Source organism: Neospora caninum, chromosome V (assembly GCF_000208865.1).
Source record: "Neospora caninum Liverpool complete genome, chromosome V".
Classification (NCBI taxonomy): Eukaryota; Apicomplexa; class Conoidasida; order Eucoccidiorida; family Sarcocystidae; genus Neospora; species Neospora caninum.
In genome coordinates this window covers 1,198,986-1,218,211 of record NC_018391.1, presented here as the reverse complement: position 1 = coordinate 1,218,211, position 19,226 = coordinate 1,198,986, and the positions used below count along the sequence as shown (strand labels likewise).

The 19,226-nt window shown below is 52.5% G+C and overlaps 2 protein-coding genes across 2 annotated transcripts; one reads left to right on the top strand and one right to left on the bottom strand.

Moving 5' to 3' along the window:
- Positions 1 to 1,022: 1,022 nt before the first annotated feature.
- On the top strand, positions 1,023 to 3,492 carry NCLIV_013540 (hypothetical protein; the record flags this gene model as incomplete). The annotated part of the gene is made up of 5 exons (XM_003881545.1): positions 1,023 to 1,027; positions 1,626 to 1,794; positions 2,459 to 2,689; positions 2,986 to 3,066; positions 3,445 to 3,492. 5 exons carry the CDS (start codon positions 1,023 to 1,025, stop codon positions 3,490 to 3,492), a joined length of 534 nt encoding a protein of 177 aa, XP_003881594.1.
- Positions 3,493 to 5,511: 2,019 nt separating this feature from the next.
- Positions 5,512 to 17,310, bottom strand: NCLIV_013530 (conserved hypothetical protein; the record flags this gene model as incomplete). The annotated part of the gene is made up of 17 exons (XM_003881544.1): positions 5,512 to 5,640; positions 5,953 to 6,011; positions 6,560 to 6,838; positions 7,110 to 7,212; positions 7,517 to 7,603; positions 8,110 to 8,387; positions 8,521 to 8,950; positions 9,573 to 9,676; positions 10,166 to 10,369; positions 10,837 to 11,215; positions 11,518 to 11,623; positions 12,089 to 12,425; positions 13,039 to 13,208; positions 13,806 to 14,073; positions 15,333 to 16,392; positions 16,848 to 16,930; positions 17,187 to 17,310. The coding sequence occupies 17 exons, from the start codon at positions 17,308 to 17,310 to the stop codon at positions 5,512 to 5,514; spliced, it is 4,200 nt and encodes a 1,399-aa protein (XP_003881593.1).
- Positions 17,311 to 19,226: the final 1,916 nt, after the last annotated feature.

Genomic DNA, 19,226 nt, shown 5'->3' with positions numbered 1-19,226 from the left:
AGTGCGCCTTCTCGAGGCGTGCGACGGCGAGACAAACTCGATACCCGCTCTCGCCCTATCTTTTCTTTCCTTGCGCGTTTCTCTGCCTTCTTGCAAGCCTGGCGAAGAGCGTCTCTCGCACTTTTCTGGCTTTTCATGCTTCTCGGCTTCTGCGTGCATTTTCTCGGGATTCCCCGCCGCGCGCGAGTCGCTCTGGCGCTCGACTGGTGGACTGCAGTGTAGGTACACCCGAGCTCTGGATCGCTCGACGGCTGTGCCGTTGTTTTGAGGCTCTCACGACTGCTTTTTGCAGGACTCTCTCACGCCTGCGCACGTTTCTTGCATCCTTTTAATTTTCTGCGCGTTTCAATCGGAAAGGGGAAGGCGAGAGAGACGAAAATCTCAGGCGTCTGTTGCAGGATACCTCTCCACTGTCCTCGCGTCCTGGCCCGGTTCGCGAGTTCGCTTTCCGCTTCAAGTCCCTTCCTCGATTCAACAAAAACCCCGTCAATGAACCTTCTTTTTCTGTCCCTATTCTTTTCATTGCTTTCCTCCCCCGCGATACACACTGAGGAGAAAGAGAACACCGTTTTCTCCTTTCTGCCCTCGGTTCCCTCCACCCTTCGTGTCGTGCAACTCATCCTCCTCTTCCGCTTTTCTCTCCTTCTCGGCCTTTTACCGCTTTTTTTCTTTTTCCCTCGCGGGCCGCTCGGCGTCCTCACGTTTTTGTTGCACAGGGGAGAAGCTTCTCGCGTGCCTCCTAACCAGCGGCTGTTTGCACAGAGCGCAGACTCTCCGTTTTTTTCGATATTTCTGTTTCTCTTCTCTCTCGAACTCGCACAGGCACCGCACTGCCTCGTCTACTTGGGTCAGACGCTTGGGAAAACCGTCTGCCGTTTTCCTCTTCCAGTTTGCCTCGCAAAGACAGTCTCACCTCTCTTGTTCGCTTCTCCTCTTGTCTTCCCTTCCCTTCTTTTTCCTTTTCTTTTTTCTTCCTCTTCTGTTCGCCTTCGGCTTCTCGGTCCCGACCATCACTCGTCAATATGGGGTGAGTTCGAGCGCTTGCTGTTCTCAGAAGAACAGAAAAAGGCAAAGAAATGCCTCCCCTCTCTCTGTCTTGCTCAGACATCAAGAAAGAACACAAAGGAGACGCGCACCGTTCGACTTTCTTCCTCTTTTCTTCTCTCGCCCAATCGACATTCCCGCTGTCTGTGCTCTCTCTTTCTCTCTCATTCTGTACTCTCTCCGTGTCTGCCTCTCTCGTTCTCTCCTCTATCTCTTCTGTCTCTCGTTCGCGCGTCATCTGTCTCTCCAGCTCTCACTTTTTCTTCCTCCTCTCTTCCTTTTTCCCTTTCTTCTCTCTGTGTGTCTTTCTCTTTCTCTTCTCTCTCTCCTTGTGTCTCTCTTTCTCTCTCATTCTGTACTCTCTCCTTCGCTCTCCATCTCCCTCTCTCTTTACCCTTTTGTCTCTCCACCTTGACTGGCGCGTTTCCTTTCTTCCGGTGCATTCTCTCTCCGATTTATCTTCGATATTTCCATGCCTCTCGCAAGTCCAGCTGCGTGTTTCCTCACCTCCTCACTTCGTGCCTCTTCCACTCTTTTGTTTTTTCTGGGTAGTCTCTTTCTCTTTTATTTCTCTGTTGCAGAAACGCACAGGGACAGTTGAACCCGCAAGAACAGATGGACTTGCTGCATGCGGCCAACTTCAGCGAGCGGGATCTAAAGAAACTTTACAAACGCTTTCGGGCTCTCGACACAAACCAGAATGGCGAACTCGATACACACGAACTCTTCGACGTGCCGGAACTCGCCGACGTGAGTGCCTACTCACCCCAAGCTCGCCTTTCTTCCATTCCCACTCCCCTACCAGCGATTATCTATTTTTCTTCCATAAGCCTGTCTCGTCCTGGCCTCCTGTTTCCCCTCTGTCCCTGGAGAGGCGCTCTCCCACTCTTTGCCTCTCTCGTCCTCTTCACCTCTCTTTCTCACTGTTTTTCCTTCCCTCTTTCCCTTTTTCCCGTTCTTCACTCTTCCTCTCTCTCCTCTCTTTCTCTCGCTTTCTGTCTTTCTCCTTTTCTCCCTCTTTCTCCCAACGTCACCTTCTCCCCGTGTCTCTTTCTCCTTTGTCTTTCTCTCCCCTCTCTGTGTCTTTCTCTCCCCTCTCTGTGTCTTTCTCTCCCCTCTCTGTGTCTTTCTCTCCCTTTCTGTGTCTCTCTCTTCTCTTTCTCTCTTCTTGCGGCTTTCTGTGTGAGGCGAAGGAAAAAGCCGAGAAGGTTTCCTGTCCACGATTCTGATTCCTGCTGAAGTCTCCGGGCGCATCTCGCACCGCCTCCGCAGCTGAAGACCTGTTGTTGTCTCATTCGCTCGTCTTTACAGATCTCATGTGTATCTCTCTCTGAGACTCCTGTCTTTGTATCTCTGTGTGTCTCTCGTTGAGAGTTTGGTTTTGTGTCTCTCTGCCTCTGCCTCTTTTGCACAGAATCCTCTGGTGAAGCGAGTGCTGTCGATTTTTGACACGAACGGGGACGGGAAAGTCTCTTTTGTGGAGTTCCTTGTCGGCCTGTCGAAGTTGGCGGCGAACACCGATGAGTTTCAAAAGACGAAGTTCGCCTTCGACGTTTACGACATCAACAAGGACGGATGCATCAGCAACGGGGAACTTTTCGCAGTCATGAAAATGATGGTTGGGAGCAATCTCAACGATCAACAGGTGCGCGAGAAAAACCGGGTTGGGCGGTATCACCTTTGACATCGCATATGCTGGAAAGGACCCTTCAGGTACGGAAGAAAGTGGCGTGTTACAAACTCGCACAGACGACCGCGCGCCGTCAAACAGCGCCCGGAACACACAACGCGCTCCTGTGTCCTCGAACCCACGTTCAACTGACTTAATACAGGAGTATAGACGCAGAAGATATGTATGTATGTATGTATGTATGTATGTATGTGGAGTATACGTTTGCATACATGTTATGTTTATGCGTGTACATACGGGACTTTTTCCAGCTCCAGCAGTTGGTGGACCGAACGATTGTCCAGGCGGACAAAGACGGCGATGGAATGATCTCGTTCGACGAATTCCGCGAGGTAATAAAAAGAGGAATATTCACACGAACAGAAATAGCAGTTGGAGGCGAACGACACACGCACGCACAACCGCTTTCCTTTCCCCGTCCTCTCTCTATAAATAGCTATATATATATATATATGACCACAGATTTAGACTCTCTTTGTGCCCAACCCAAGAACGCGTACAACATATATATATATATATATATGTATCATATATTTGTATCATGTATTTGTATGTATTTGCGATTCTGTGCAAGGCTTTCTTTGTGTGCATGCATTGCGCGCGTTTGTGCCTCGAGACTGCAGTTCGGGGGGACCCGCCGGTTTCGATGGCAGCCGAACTGCGTTCGATTCGTGCATCTGCCGGTTTTGGGGCGTGTCTTTGCTTTGCAGATGGTTTCGCACATCGACATCGCTGACAAGCTGAGAGTGGATCTTTGAGCGCATTTTGATCTCCAAGAGCGTTTCCACTTTTCCGCCGTTTTCGACAAACAGGGGAAGGCGGACGGCAGCAGCCACTTGCGTCGGGTTTTTTGCGATCTCGGCAGGTTCGTTTCGGTGTGCCACGAGTTTCAATATCTTTGGAAATCTTTTGTTTTTCTGGCTTCGTCGCAACCGCGTCACAGACACGCAGAGATGGATTTTCGCGAAGCAGGCGTTTCCGTCCTTTTCGATGGAGGGGTGAAGAAAGCCATGAGGGAAGGCGAGGTGTAGAAGGAAGACGAGAAATAAAGAAAAACCAAGAAAAAGAGAGAAGAAGAGAGGGGGAGAGAGGGAAAGAGAGGGAAAGAGAGGAGAGGAACGGCACAAAAGAAGGGGGGAGACGCTTTGTGAGAAGTCTCTGGTGACTGTCTTTTCAGAAGGAAAATGGAAAAAGGAGAGTTCTGCTCTGCTGGCTTTTGTCTAGGCGAAAAGGGAGAGAGGGTACATGCGCGCGAGACAGTGCACTTTCGAGAATTTTCTGTTTTCAGAGGGAGGCAACGCGCTGCACGTCTATTTCGAAGAAACTGTGTTTCCGCATCGCAGTTCCGTCCGTTTTTTCTGTTCTTTTCAAGTTAACTCGTGAAGCTCAGACGTTTCGCATCTTCCAGTGCGTGCATGCGCGAAACAACAGAAGTCGTGGGAGTTTGCTCCACAAAAACATTCACTTCCGCATTTTCGCTGACGCTCTCTCTCGCCTCTTTTTCTCTCTCGACTGGACAAACGCCTTTCTTTCACTACCACGCTTTTCTCTTCTCTGTGTGCTTCCCCTCTTCCTCTCTCAATTCCGTCTCGTTGCCTCGCGCTGTCTCTGCGTCGAGTTCCCTCTTGCTACTGGATTTCGTCTCCGTCGACGTCACAGCGAGGACGTCTTTTCTGTCAGGCTCTTTCCGCCGCTTCCCATCTCTCTTTTTCTCTAAATCTCTAGATGAGTGTCTCAATCTGTTTCTGTCTCTCCTGATCCTTCTCTGTCTCCCTCTCAATCTCCATCGCTCTCAATCTCTTCTTTTTTCGCGTATTCCCTCCTCGCTCTAAGGAAAGGAAGAGGCAGGAAAACGGTCATCTTTCTTGCAAAGAAAGATGACGATTCTTCACAATCACTCGACAAATCTGGTTAGGTCTTCCTCCAGCTTGGAGACCGCCTCTTCGCAGAGGCCGCCTCGTGCAGCCCTGATGCCGTGACTGTGGCGGCTTATATTCGGAGAAAACAGGAGACATCCGTTCCCCCTTCAACCAAGAAAACCCCCCCACCTACAAGAATATATATATATATATATATATATATATATATATATACCTGTGGGGATGCATATATACCTGGAGGTATTTGTGTGCTACAAGAAGATAAAGAGAAGCCGTTCATGCGAAGCACAAGAAACCTCCGTGGATCGACACTTCTCTCTCGTTCTCGATAAATGTGCCTATCTATGTCTACCTAAATCTGTTTCCCTGTCTCTTTCTCCATCACTACCTATATATCTTTGAATGCATGTATATATGTGTGTTTTATCTTTCTGCAAATATCTACATGTACATGCACATATATATATATATATATATATATCCAGGGAAGGATAAATGCGGAGAAGCCTGAACTGGGTGTTTGTTGAAGGAGATTGAGGGTGAAGCCTAAGCCTGCATGTTCAGTAGCCTTCAAAAGAGAGTTATTTCTCCAGCAGTCGAAAAGAGGCGAAAGAGGAAGAAAATCACGTCGTTGTAGAGAGGAAAACTGCGCATCCCGTCACGAATTCGCGCAAACCGGTTACGAGGGAAAGACACCGCAAGGGTACACGCGGGTGAACGGAAAACCCACAGCGGCAGAAAAAAGGAACTGAGGAACGGGAAACTTTCAGACGAAAGACGAATGGAAGGAGAAACGGAAAACGGCGCGTCCGAAGACGAAAATGTGTAGAAATGTCAGACCTCGAGACAGCACAGAGCAAAGAGTGCAGTAGAGGCGGGAAAAGATTTCGGAGCATCTCAAAAGAGTTGCAAGCACCATTTCGGCAGTCTCGATTCTTCGAAGAATGTGAGGAGGAACTCGCGCAGTCTCGCAGGCTGCGAAGGAAGGAAAAAGATCTTGGACCTCGTCAAACCACTCAGTTGCGCCTGCAGAAAGAAGAAACCACAGTGCGTCACGAGAGAGAAGGAACTCGGGGAATTGAAAAGACAAAGAGAAACAGAAAGAGAGAAAGTGGAGTACACAAAGCAACACCGGCGAGATTCTCTCGACCGTCGGTATGGATACACTCTGAATCGTCGACAATAGAAAAGTGAGGCAAAAAGAGGGACGAGTGCTCGCAACTTCGTTTCTCCTCTCGCGTCTGTGTCACCTTCTCGTCACATTTAAAGAAAAAGAGACTGTCACAACACACGCACAGTTGAAGACGAAAGAAAAATAGCCTTTTCTGCATTTCTTACTCGCAGGGATAGCCAGAGAAGCTTCGCTTGCCAGTTCGCGTTGATGACCAGAACGAGGCCTACAGAAGAAAATAAACTCTTCTTTCTTGACGTCTCTCTTCTCTCTAATCTTCTCTCTTCTTTCTTAGTTTCTCTCCCTTCCATCTCAATCGATTTCAGGTTCGGCATGGGAATACAGCGAACAAGCAACATCCATTCACATAGAAATATCCATATATATATTCTTAGGGTAACGGTACATATAGGCAGATAGTTCTATCGAGTTGCAGAATTGCAGGAAGGCACGTGTGCGTCTAAATATAAAAGCTGGAGAGAGGTGGGAGGCAGCATTTTTGTGGGTAAGGACGAGAAGACGCAGAGTGTGCCTCGCGTTCGCAAGGTCTACTCTTCTTGAACGTTCTGCACTTGTACACTTCGATTTGCTAGAAACCACGCAGGAAGATGCAGAAAAAGGAGACTTGTGTGTCGATCGCAGACTCAGACATGCCGCGAAACCTGTCCTTTTCGACACCGGCATTTAGAGAGAAAAAGGCGAGACGTGAACAACCTGCTAATGACGCGTGTGCCTGCGGTTTGTCTCTCGCAAAACTCTCGCGCGTTTCCTTACCGAGTCTTTCCGGGTAGAAGGCCTGGAGCGTCACCTGCATTTGCAGGATTTCCGGGATCGGAAGATTCTTGAAAGAGAGGTTTTTCGCGTCGAGAAGAACAATGAGTTGCTCCACGTCGCGGCCCATGCTCTTCACCGCCTCCTCAACGAGGAAAACGAGGGCGAGTTTCCAGTCCGTCTCTCCACAAGACGACGAGAGAGAAGAGACCGAAAGATTTGCGAGACGGAGAACCAAACACGGACGCCCCAGACGATCGTGGCTATACAGGTAGCCCCAACCTGAGACAGAGAAAGAGACAGACAGAGGGAAGTGAAAGAAGCGTTTCGGGAAACCGAAAGAGCGAAGAAAAGACCGCCACCCCCACCTGTGTCGAGGACACATGTACCCAGATTCACATGCAATCTCATATATATATATATATATATATATATGTACGTAGATGCTTGAGTATCTATGTTATGTAGGGAAGAAAAAACTCGGATTCCGTTAGGAAAGGAAGACGGGGCAAACAAGTGGCGAAGAGCGCAGAGGAAAAGGGAGGAGACTTACACTTGGAGAGTTCTTTGTGCACATGCCGAGCTTCCAGGCGGTCGATGCATGCGTCCGATTTCCACGAAAGCAGCTGATGGAGCAGTGCATCTGCAACGTGCACCTGGAACAATCCACAGTGGGCCAAACGCCCATTTCACCACAAAAAACACACATGCAAACAAATATATATATATATATATATATATATGTATATATATGTATATATATGTATATATATGTATATATATGTATATATAGGGCAGTCTTCACTGGCCGTGATTGAACAGCAAAAACCCCTTTCCTGGAGGGTACTGGAAAGGCCAAAGTCGGTGTTCCGCCTCGGAGAGGTGCGATTTTTGGTGGACGCTCGAAAACGGTTTTTGTGGACGTTGTTGCAACAGGGATTTGCGATTCGTCAAACGCACATTCCAATTTGCCACGTGGAGGAAGAGAAGAACGTCGCGGTGGAAGACGCCGTAGGCGGTGTAGCGTCGCAGCAAGACATGCAGCGCCTGCGAGCAAGAAACAAAAAACGAGTAAACACCAAAAAGAGGAGGCATATGGTTCTCGTCTCTGTTTACGGGGACACAGCCTTCGGGCCAAAACCGACTCATGGCTGCATCCCCACTTTGGATCCATTCTCTTCCCAACTGGGAACCAACTTTCGATCTCGCGCGTGGTTGTCCAAAAAAGATGTGAAAAACAGTCCCAAAGCGCCTTTAGCAAGCAGTGTGTCAATGCATAACGATTGACATGTATGTCCGTTTTGCCCATCTCCAAATATATATATCTACAGATATGGGCATGTATATTTGTATCGATCGATCTGCATCATGTAAACATATATACATCCATATATATACGTATGTATAGATGTTGATGTGCGTGCTGATAACATGTTTCTCTCTACGTCCACAAAAGGGACTCGCGTGGCGTCGCGTTGTCTATTGGTTTCGAAATCCCATTCCAACCCGCCTCATTTTTGCCGGCGGAGACGCGCGCGCGTGGGTGTACGTACATCTCGCTGCTTGGCGGACATTTCCTCAGGACCGGTGTACATGAGCGCCTCGACCCGCCTGTGTTGCTCAGCGTTGACAGCCGACGCGACTGCCAAGTCGTCCTCCCAACCTCGCGAATCTCCAGAATCTGACGGTCCCGACGAGACTGAAGCAAGGAGCGTCTCTCCCGATCGATTTGCGACTTGCGCCGACGGGAGGAAAGGAGTGGAGTCAGGCAACGGGTCAGAAGACGCGGATGTCGAGATCACGGCGGATGGAGCGCGTCCGGAGTGAGCGTCTGAGAAGAAAAAGCGTCACACGGAAACGAAGATCCCGCTTCGTTTCTCAGAACCTCCGTTGTGATCCGCGGGAGCGCGTGGTCTTTTTGCTTGGAAGCGACAGGAAAAAAACGAAATGCCGCCAGGACTCACCCGCGTTCTCTGACGGCGCCTTCGCCAGCCCAGTAACGCCCCGAAGCCAGTCGAGGTGCTCAAAGAGACGAACCGCGAGCAAAGAGGAAAGAAGGAGATTCTTTCCCCCCCAAGCACTTTCTCTTCGGCCTCGATCCCCGAGAAGAAGCAGTAGACTCAACGCCCACGAAGGCACAGAACCCGGAGACGCAACTGCCTGATGCGCTAGAGACGCCACAGATAGGCTCCACAGCGAAAGAGACGACGAAGAAGATGAAGAGGTAGAAGAGGAAGAAGATGCAGAGGAAGAAGAGGAAGAAGGCGGTTGGGGTTTTTTCTTGCGGGGAGGCGGAAGACACGCGGCAGCCAGAGGATCGGTTTGCTGAGGACTGAAATGGACGAAACACGTGACGCTGGTACTTCCCCACGGGTTTCGCGCGTTGCGGCGAAGCTGAAAAGAAGAGAAAGGGAGAACAGGATCACACCGAAAAAAACTGCGAAGGAAAAAGAAGCGAGACGCAGTGCGGCGAAGCCAGAGAGACGACGTTACAGCTTCATCGGGGGCTCTGTGTCTGTGCGTGATATCCGCGCGATCTCTCCAATCCATATCAAACCTTTCACAGACACACGAGAGGGAGGACGCGACGTCTCCGGGCGTCTCCAGAATCTCGCTCACTTTCGCGTTCTTTCCCTCTCTCTCTGCTTGCCGTCTCCCCGTTTGTTCACTTTCTCTCTTTCTCTCCTTTTCTCTCTTCCCCCTGTCTCTATCGCTCTCCCTGTCTGCCGATTCACGCGACGGTTTCAGGTCACAAGGCCTCTTGAATCTCTGAAAGAGTTCTTTCTCTAGCGGAACATTCCATCGAAAAACCAAACGCGGAAGCGGCAATCCGATGTAGATAGAAGGATCTTGACGAGGCATGGTGGTTTCTTGCCCATGCATAAAGGGCTGGATTCCAGGCGTATCGATGGCAGATTCGCCTGAGCTCGTTGTGTCAACCGACGGCGTGTGTTCAAGAGGTTCGCTTTCCACAGAAACGCCGCCGTCTCACTGAACCGCGAACTTTTTCACCTACCTCCCATCCCATAAACTCCACATCGACGTCCAGGGGGCGAGCAGAGAGGCCGAGGGAGGCGCGATGGAGCACTTCACGGATCTTCCGGGAAAACCCACTTTTCTCTGAAAGCCTTGAAAGGACGGGCCGCGCTGCGCCGAGGAGAGACAACGTCTGTGACATCCAACTCTCCGACGTTTGCGGGCACGGCGACGCAAGAGGACGATGGGCCAGAGATGTGGATCTGCGGGATTTTTTCGAGTCTCCATCGCGAGGCGAAAAGGCCGAGCACGAACGCGCAACGATGTACGCAGCCGAGAGTTCCCCAAACTCGCGAGAAGCTTCTGAGAGAGGGAAGAGAAGAGCGGTCGGAAGAGACAAAGCGGAGAATGAAGCAAAGCGAGAGAAGAAACACAGAGTTAGGGACGAGCTACGCAAACACCACAGAGATCGAGTTCTGTCTCTGGTTCTTCCCCCTCGTCCTGTGTGTCTCCCTCTCGGGTCTCTTTCGCTTCGACGTTTTTGTATCACCGTGCTTGTCTCTCTGTCTACATTCTTCCTTGTTTCTCCTCTGTTCCTCTTTCGTCCATCTGGTCGCCTCTCCCCGCTCCCACCTGTCCAACCGGATCGGAGAAGTCTGACGCGCGCCGTACGGGTGAAAGGCAGGAACCTCATCGCGGCGACAAAGAGCAGGAGGAAGGCGGCGAAGAAGGCGAGAGGCGATCGCGGCAAAAAGAGAAACGCGAGGAGAAAACCAACGACGAGCGGAAACAACAACTCAAAGAGCGCTCGACTCATGAGGCTCTGCGCCCCCGCGCCTGAAACACCAGAGGCAAACGCAACAGAATTTCGCGAACCAAGAGAAAGACGAAGCAAACAGCCACGATCTCCGTTTTCCGCTTCATATCCCCCTTCCCCCCCTTCACGATTGCGCGCCCGCATGACGCACCGCACTCTATGTACACCAGAATAGTATATATATTTTTTCTCTTCTAGGACTCTTTCTCTGTTTATGTCGGTTCCATTTTGAGGTGTACGAGGTAATCTGCACGGACGCCTGTCACTGACGTGAGATATCTCGTCTTCGTTTAGCGATGTTCTTCATTTCCATTTGCCGTTCACTTGTGCCTCTTGATTCTCTTGTTTTCGCTTCCCACAGCGCCGCAATTCGTTCCCTCGAACACCTCTCTGGTTTAATGCGGGTCTTCCCTCGTTTGCCTTCGCAGCGATCTTTGTTTCGCGCTTTTCGTCTCTCTTTCCGGATTCCTCCCGTCTTTCTTCTCACCGTTCTCGGCGCGGAGAACCGCGTTTGGCGGATGCGAAGCTTCGAGAGGGAGGAGCGGGGACTCCAGCTGAATGAAGTCTGCCTCGCATTCACCCTTCGCATCCTCTCCGAGACGCTCCAGGCCGCCAGAGAGCCCACTGGGCTTCGAAAACTCCACAGCTCTCGACACAGACGACGCACGCCACGAAGAAGAAAGAGGAGAAAGAGGAGAAAGAGAAGAAAGAGAAGAAGAGAGAGAATTTGGCGAGAAAGAAGAAGATTTTTTCCCAGAGTCGAAGACGTCCAGGAGCAGCCAGGAGTTGCGGCCCCGGCTGGGGCGGGGAGACGTCGCAGCCGCTGCCAGCAAATTTGGGTCCGCGAGGAGTTGGAGAACGACTTCCTGCAGAGAGGAACCAGGCAAACATTTCCCCCATTAGAAGAAAGAGAAACAGAGAAAGAAAGCGACTGGACGGAAGGGAACGAGAGGGTACGAAAGAGAGAGTGAGGGGAGAGAGAGCGAGGGCAGAGACTGACAGGGAGACTGAAAGAGAGGACGAAAGAGAGAACGAAAGAGAGGAGAATCGAGAGAAAAAACTGTGAGAAAGGAGGGTAAGAGACAAAGACGAACGAGAGACATGACAAAGCGGGTAACACGATCAGACAAAACGCGGGTTTTGAAAGTCTCTTTGCTTCCCGACTTACCAGAGGAACGTCGAGGATGGTGTAAGACAACCACTGTCGTGAATTGGAGGAATTCACACAGACAGCTCGGCCCCCAATCATGTGCACTGGAGTCCATTTGGAGTTTCTGCGCATGCGAACGGCGAAACTCACAAAAAAACAGAGGCTGAAGACACCTGAAACTCAAGAGACAGGCTCAGCCGTGGAGCCTCCCGGGAGTCTTTTTCTCGCATCTTTCCTCTCTCCTCGTTCTCTTGCTTCGTCTCCTTTCCTTTCCTCTCCTCTTCGGTACTTGTCTCAATCTCTCTCGTCGTCCACGGGGCGCCCATATGCCGCCGTGGTCCGCATTCTTCCATCGCCGCTGTCTTCCCTTTCCCAGTCTATTCACGTCCTTTCTTCCTTACTTTGTTTGTCCGATTCTCCCTCTCTCGTTCTCTTTCAATCCTTCCTCCCTTTTTTCTTTGGCTCGGCGCTCTGTCTCTCCTTTATCTCTCGCCTTTTCGTCTCGTGTTCTTCTCCTCCTCTCTCTCCCTGTCTGCCTGTTCGTGAACCTGATCTTTTTCGTTCAACGCGCCTCCGCAGACAGTCTTACCCAGGTAAGCCCGCAGAGTGGAAGTGCAGACTCGCCGCTTGCTGGTAGAGGCGCAGCGCGAGCGGTCGAAGGCAGCGAGGCAGTTTCAGACACTGGCGACTGTGCGCTTCGCTTCTCCCTCGCGCCGCAGAGGAGACACCCGAGGACGCGGAGACAGGCGAAGCAGGAAGTGGGCATGCAGCGGTGAGGACAGCGGAAGGGCGAGGAGAAGCGGAAGACGAAGAAGAAGAGGAAGAAGCAGAAGGAGGGGGAGGAGACGAGGAAGGAGGAGACGTTTTCTCCGCACCGATTGCAGAAGGTTGACTCTGGTGTCGCGAGACTCGAGAGGAAACGAGGCCTGTCGAACCCAAAAATCAGGAATCGCACGCACCGATAGAGACGGCGCGGCAGAGAGAAAGATACAGCGCGTGTGGAAAGAGGAACGCAACGTAAGGAGAGGCAAAGACCGTCTTGTGCATGCAAGCGCGGGATCTCCCTCCTAGCGGTGCATCAGGCCATCCGGCGTCTCGCGGAGGTTTCGCCGAAAGACACAGAGTGAATCGGAAACGCGAAAGATCCGAAAAACACGAAAGGGCGTTTCAGCCCAGGCCAACACGGGTACACGCCTACCCATCCACAACGAGAGATCCACACATGCCTACACACGCACTTAAAACGATGTACAGATATGCATGTATATATATAGTTATATACATACATGTATGTATAGTAGTATGTAAAGAGTCATGTAGAGAAATGCATCAACGAGTGTCTGTGTATATCCCGCGTTGCAAGGGTCAGCACAAAGAGGAGGATGCATTTCCTCCGACGACTTTCGGTTTGCCTCTCTTCAAGGCCGCCGTGGAGCACGGCGCGCCGTGTTGAAGAATCCAGCAACGGGATAACAGACTGCAGAGAAAGCGCAAAGACTGGTGTTTCTCCCTCGTTCTCAAGGCACAGATTTGTCTCACTGGAGGCAGGAGATCGAGAAGGCCGTGCAATGTAGGACAGCGGCAACGCGTGGGAAATAAGACGCGAGAGAGGAAGAAAAATTTGCGGAGGCGGAAGACGAAGCGTCGGCAGTTGGAGCGCAGGCGGCCGCAAACGGCACGCCGAAATTGCTGCGCGGATTGCGTCTAGCCTGAAAAAAACAGGAAAACCGAAATGTGTTCCCCGCAGTCCTGACATGCATTGGCCTGCCGGTGTGTCTGTACACCTGGAGATACACATGGAAATAAACGGGATGCAGTCATATTTTCTAGTGGCACGTGTGTGTAAATAAATCTATCTTTTCGGCTCATTGTCGATACCTTTACACGTATGTTAAAAGAGGTGTATGCATGTGTGCATATGCAGGGTACAACAGGGGCGCAGTCAACATGTCTCTCTATCTGCATAGAGTGCAGAAACTACAGATTTACATCACGAATAGGAAAATGTTGAGTGGATTCCAGCAGCAATGCATGCACACAGAGAAGAGGGCTCGAGGCTCCTTTTCCCTTTGTGACTTGACTGCGTCCGCTTGCCCGGGGTACGCGCGTTGCCTCTCCGTCCTCTAGCCCCGCCGATCTCTCTCTGAGGCCTCTTTCCATCGCGTCTTGCACTTTTTTCTGTCCTCTCTCCCTTCTCTCTTGTTTCTTCAGTCTCTGCTTCTTCAGTCTCTGCTTCTTCGGTCTCTGTTTCTTCGGTCTCTGCTTCTTCGTTTTCTTTTTCGTTTTCTTTTTCGTTTTCGTGGTACCAGTTGAGAGCCTGGTCTTCGCTGGTCAGGCCAAGGTGCATAAAGTTCCACTCTTTCTCGTCGGGATTGGGCGGAATCTCCTTCTCGGCCCCTGGCAGCGACGTCCAGGACGCACTCCGCAAATCGTTGATCGACGCAGAGGCCGGCGCAAAAGCTGCGTCCGGGTAGGCCGTCCAGGACTCGGCTCCGGTTGGCGTTTGCCATCTGACTGTGAAGCTCCAGATCGCCATGCCGCTCAGGTCGGCGTTGTCGTCAGGCGCGAAAAGACCTGAGAAACAGAGAACCGGGAGGCAGGCTCACCCGCTTCAGAAGAGACAAGACGCGCGACTCAAAGGTTTGCGAGAGAGAGCGACCCGGTGCCGACGCAGGCAACCCGCGTCCCGGGCAATCTCTCGGACAGAACAAGAAAGAGAACGAGGAAGAGATAGACAGAGCGACTGGGAGAGACAGTGAGCGAGGAACGGAAGGAGAGACCCAGACAGAGAGACTTCGTGAGAGGCAGCTGGAATCTCCGCCAAGTGCTGTTGCGCGAAAGAACAGCTCCTGTGCGCCGCCTCAGGAAGTTGAAAACCCGGTACTTTCCCGAAACGAAAAAACCCTCTCGTCGATGCGTCCACACACTGGAGGTCAGCGCGCCGGCTCCAGGTCGTTCTGACGAGTCAAACAGCACGACATGCAGGATTTCTGCCCTTTCCTCTTCCTCTCTTCTCTTTCTCTATTTGCTTGTCGTCTTCCTCTCTTTCGTTCCGCCGTAGAGAGGCGCACCTTCCACGATGGCGTGCTGCAGAGAGACCGAGGTCTTTGGTTTCACGCTGTTGCAGTCGCTGTAGCACTTGAGGATGAAGCCGTCGAGGACTAACCACCTCTGCATCCACTGGTGATACAGAGATCCCGCGCTGTGCTTCCACACAGCGCCGCTCCTGCGAACGGCCAAACGCGACGTGCGGGGCGACGCCGCAGGCAGCATCGGCAGAGCAGCGAACCGAGCTCGCAAATCCTTCGGCACGGCCTCCCTCTCCCCCCCCCTCTCTCTCTCCATTTCTCTCTCCCTCTCCCCCCCCCTCTCTCTCTCCATTTCTCTCTCCCTCTCCCCCCCCCTCTCTCTCTCCATTTCTCTCTCCCTCTCCCCCCCCCTCTCTCTCTCCATTTCTCTCTCCCTCTCCCCCCCCCTCTCTCTCTCCATTTCTCTCTCCCTCTCCCCCCCCCTCTCTTTCCCCATTTCTCTGTCTCCGCGTGAAGCGACGCGCTGCAGCGTTTCGGGAGAGACAACCGGAGCAGCGAAGGAGGCCGACGCGGAGAGGCGCGGGTGGCCGAGGGAGGCAGCCCGGGGCGGGAGCCGAGCTCTCTGGCGGACCCTCTGCGGAACTGTCTCTTCCGCGTTTTCCCTGGAAGCGACCGCGGCGGCGCGAGTCTCCCCCTCGAGTACTGTGTCGCGGCCTTTGCGCGCATGCAGAAAGGAAGGACTGTCTCCTTCTCTGGGCTCCGCGAGCCTGTGTCTCCGCCTCGGCGTCGACTGTCCCAACGGACTGTTGTAGTACTGCTGACTCGGCGTGCGCTCCATGCTTCCGATCTTTTGCACGGCGCCTTCTTCGCCGCAGTCCAAACCGTCCGGAGACGAAACCGAGATGTCGCTCCCGTCAGAGGCCTCCCCACCTCTCGCCGAGGCACGCAGCGCCGACGGCTGTGCAGCCACTGCAGCGCCCACAGACGAGGAACCATTAGAAAAAGAGGGAAACTGGGAACGAAAATTAGGCGAAGGAGACTCCTGACGAGAGCGAGTTGAGACGAGTCGGTCCTCGGGCAGGGGATAGCGAAGGAGGGTGTCTTGGTTGCTGGCAGCCTGTGTCGGCGAAGCGGGGCCTTGTTTGCTGTCCCGGTTGTCTTTGCTTTCGACGGGCGTTGCAACGAGGCGGAGGCGCGTCTCCTGCTGCGAAACCTCGCCCTCCCGCGTTTCGAGAGCGCCGCCTGTTCGAGGCAGATCAGACCGCCTCGATGCGTTGCTGGGAGGCTCTGCAGACTGCCGAGAGAATGCCAGCGCCTCCTGAGACTCCTGGGAAGCGGAAGCAGAGAGCGCCGGCGACGGCGAGACGCGTAGTGGAGACGGAGACGAAGAAGCGTCGAGCGCAGATCCTCGAGTGCAACTCAGAGTCGAAGAAGTAGACTCGAACGCGATTCCACGACGGCCGTTCTCGTGGGGTCTTTCGGGGGAATGCAACGCATCCGCGTTTCCAGCACTCTTTTCTCCACTCTGCGAAAGCAGGCCGTGATCGCTCTGTGTCGCCGCCTGCCTGTCCTTTTCTTTGAAGCTGTTCTCGCTTCTTGCCTGGGCGCCTTGTGCTTCTCGGGATTCTGGAGACGCGCGCGAGGGTTCGCGCGCCTGCCGGGTTGCCGCGAGCGAAGGCGCACGCGACGTTTTGCCGGAGGACGCGTCGGAGGGAGAGGAAGGCGAGAGTCGTCCGCCTCGAGTCAGGTCAATCCGCTTCTTTTCTTCTTGCCACTCTGGGCGGAGCGCCGCGAGGAGAAAGAGAAAATGCTCAGATGCAGTAGCTGCAGACTGGTGGAGGGCCGAAGCCTGCATCCACGTCTCCTGCGCGCAGAGACACACGCAAGAGGCCGGCAGGGAGTCAGAAAAAAGAAAGGCAGGGAAAGGAGAGAAAGAGGACGCAGAGAAGACAGTGACGAAAAGGAAGGAAAGGAGGGTGAAGAAAGGAGAGAGAGATTAGGAAGAAGGGGAAAGAGACAAGAAAGAAAGGAAAAAGAAAGCAGAGGGGGACAGAGAGATAAAAGAGAGAAGAAAAGGAAGAAAGAGGAAAGAGGGTAGAACAGGGCAAGGGGGCTGGGGAAAATGCGGCGGTTCTGTGCCGAGACTGAGAGGGAAGAACGGGAGACCAGAGAAGAGAAACGCCAGGGCGAGGAAAGGTGGCGAGGCCGGAGAAAACAGAAGAGGAGAGGAAAGGAAAGCGAAAAAAAAAGGAGAAAAGCAAGAAAAAGGAGGAAAGAGAAGACTACGCGAGGAAGAGAAAAGCGATTTCTCACACGTACCCACTTCCACCCCTCCAAGCCTCCGCAGTCCGTTGGGGGTTTCTTCGTGGCGCACGGGCCGCATGCGGCAACTTTGAAGAGACCTGAGAGGAATCGAAAGTTGCAGAAAAGCGAGAGGAAAAGAAAGGTCAGGCAGGACACGACAGAAGAAGAGACAGTCGCTATACGAGGAAGCTTCTGGGCCGCGTTTCCGGTTTCCCCCGGCTCGAGAGGAGGCCTGTGCTACAGAGAAAGAAAAATGCATGTGTAGTTGAAGCGGAGAAACGCGCTCTGCTTAACACAAAGGACAAGAACGGAGACAAAGACGAGCAGGCAAAAAGGTGTAAAAAAGTCGCGTACCGTAAAGCGTTCGCCATTCTTGGCCTTCTTCGTCCCAACCGTAAGCCGCTCCCGCGGAGACAAACTCGGCTGCTTCACGAAAGAGGAGCTCTTCCTCCAGATTCCCACTCTTTCGGGAGTTCATCTTTGAACGGTCCTGATTGCCGAATCCCAGCGATTTCGACTTGTCTTTCTCGCGCTCGCTTTCCCCCCTCTCGCCCTTCTCTGCCCCTCCTTCTCTCTTCCTCTTTCTCTCCTTCGTCGTTCTCTCTTCCTCTTTCTCTCCTTCGTCGTTCTCTCTTCCTCTTTCTCTCCTTCCTCCTTCCTCCTTCTCTCTTCCTCGTTCTCTCGCTCTCTCGTTCTCTTTTCCTTTGTCGAACCAGAGGGGAAGAACTGCCGAGACTCCCGGTCCTGAGGATCTCCGTACACCGGGCGGCGGCCAACAACCTGAGAAGAGCTGTGCATGCGGAGAAGCCGAGGCTAGTGACAACGAAACACGGACCGGGATAGAGAGAGAGGCACAAGGACCGGGATTCTAAGAACTACGTGAGAAGAGAGAGGAGAGAGACTAGCTGGGAAAAGGGGGGCCAAACAGGGAGGGGTTGCAGCGGCGAAGAGGGAGAAACGAGGAGCAAAGAGAGAGACAGGAAAGAAACAACGAGGCACAAACAGAGGAAGCGCAGAGGGCGTAGATCTGCGAAGAGAGGCGAGAAAGCAGAGGGACTCCAGCGAGGAGAGGCGCTGAAGCGATGAGAGGAGAACGCGAAAAGGTGCGGTCTCTCTCAAAACTTCTCACTCAGACCCTTTGAGAAGGAAAGATCGGAGGCAGATGCATTTTAAAGAGTCTCACAGAAGGGCAAAAAGGCCGCGGGGAAAAGACAAGACAAGAACACGCGCGCCGCGCAAGTGCCTTTTGGGGGTCCGGCGAGGGTGCATGCAGAAATCGCGGGCACGCGCTGGGATGGAGTGTACAAACACTGGGCGTCGAGGAGTTCTGCCTTCGAAAGAAAACGCGTCTAAAGATCAGAACAAGCCATTTCTGTTTTCACTCCTCGCTCGCAAAAACACGTCACTGGCATCGAGAAGCTGTTTTCTTCCGCCTCCCAAGGCCCTCTCCCAGACCCTCAGCGCTCCCCCTCAGAACGCGAGAAAAAAGAGACAGAGAGAGCGAACGCGGGAGAAGCAGAACGCGGGAGAAAGAGAACGAGTGAGAAGACGAAGAGGGGAGAAGAAGGAACAGTTGAAGGAACGAGAGAAAGCTTTTACGGACGGAAGGAGAGAGAACGAGAAAGCGCTAGTCGAGGACGGTGAAAGAGACCGGCGGAGTGGGTAGGGACAGGTAAGAAGAGAGAATGGAAGAGCATGAGAATGGCTGTGACAGAAAGAAGAGAGCAGAGTGCATGACAAAAAGAGACAAGAAAGGTGAACGACAGACCGAAGAGGAGCGCAGTTTTTGCAAAAACGGCTTGGTTTCCGGAAAAAAGCGGTGGAGAGAAGGCGGATTTTTATCCAGCTATGTTTCCGAGAATGCCTGTGATTCACCTCAGAGTAAGCGTCGCCACACACACTCGCATGTGCATGAAAGCAGTAATTGCAAAATGCAGATTTTTGCGGCCCCAAATGGAGTCAAACGCTCTTGCTGGTGTATGACCACGTATGCGCACGCGAATGTGCACGCTTAATGTATACATGTATCTATAAATATAAATGCACACGTATGTGAATAGAATAATATGTGGATATGGATAGGGGTAAAGATATCCTATCGTTTTTTGTTGCACTTGACTGAGAGTCAGTGTGTCGTCGAATCGCCCATGAATGTGATGCATCTGCCTTGGAACACAGGAAGTCTCCAGATACGCGGATATCTTTAAGTCGCATTTCGCCTTTGGTTTCCGCGTCGACTTCTCGCCGTTTACGCCCATTTCTGTCACTCGAGACCCCAGCAGTCACCGGATGGCATCAACAGAGTTTCTTGCTGAAAAACACAGACGCGCGGCAACTCCGGGGGGCAATATAAAATGTAATACAAAGAATCGTTTTAATGTTACATCAGATACG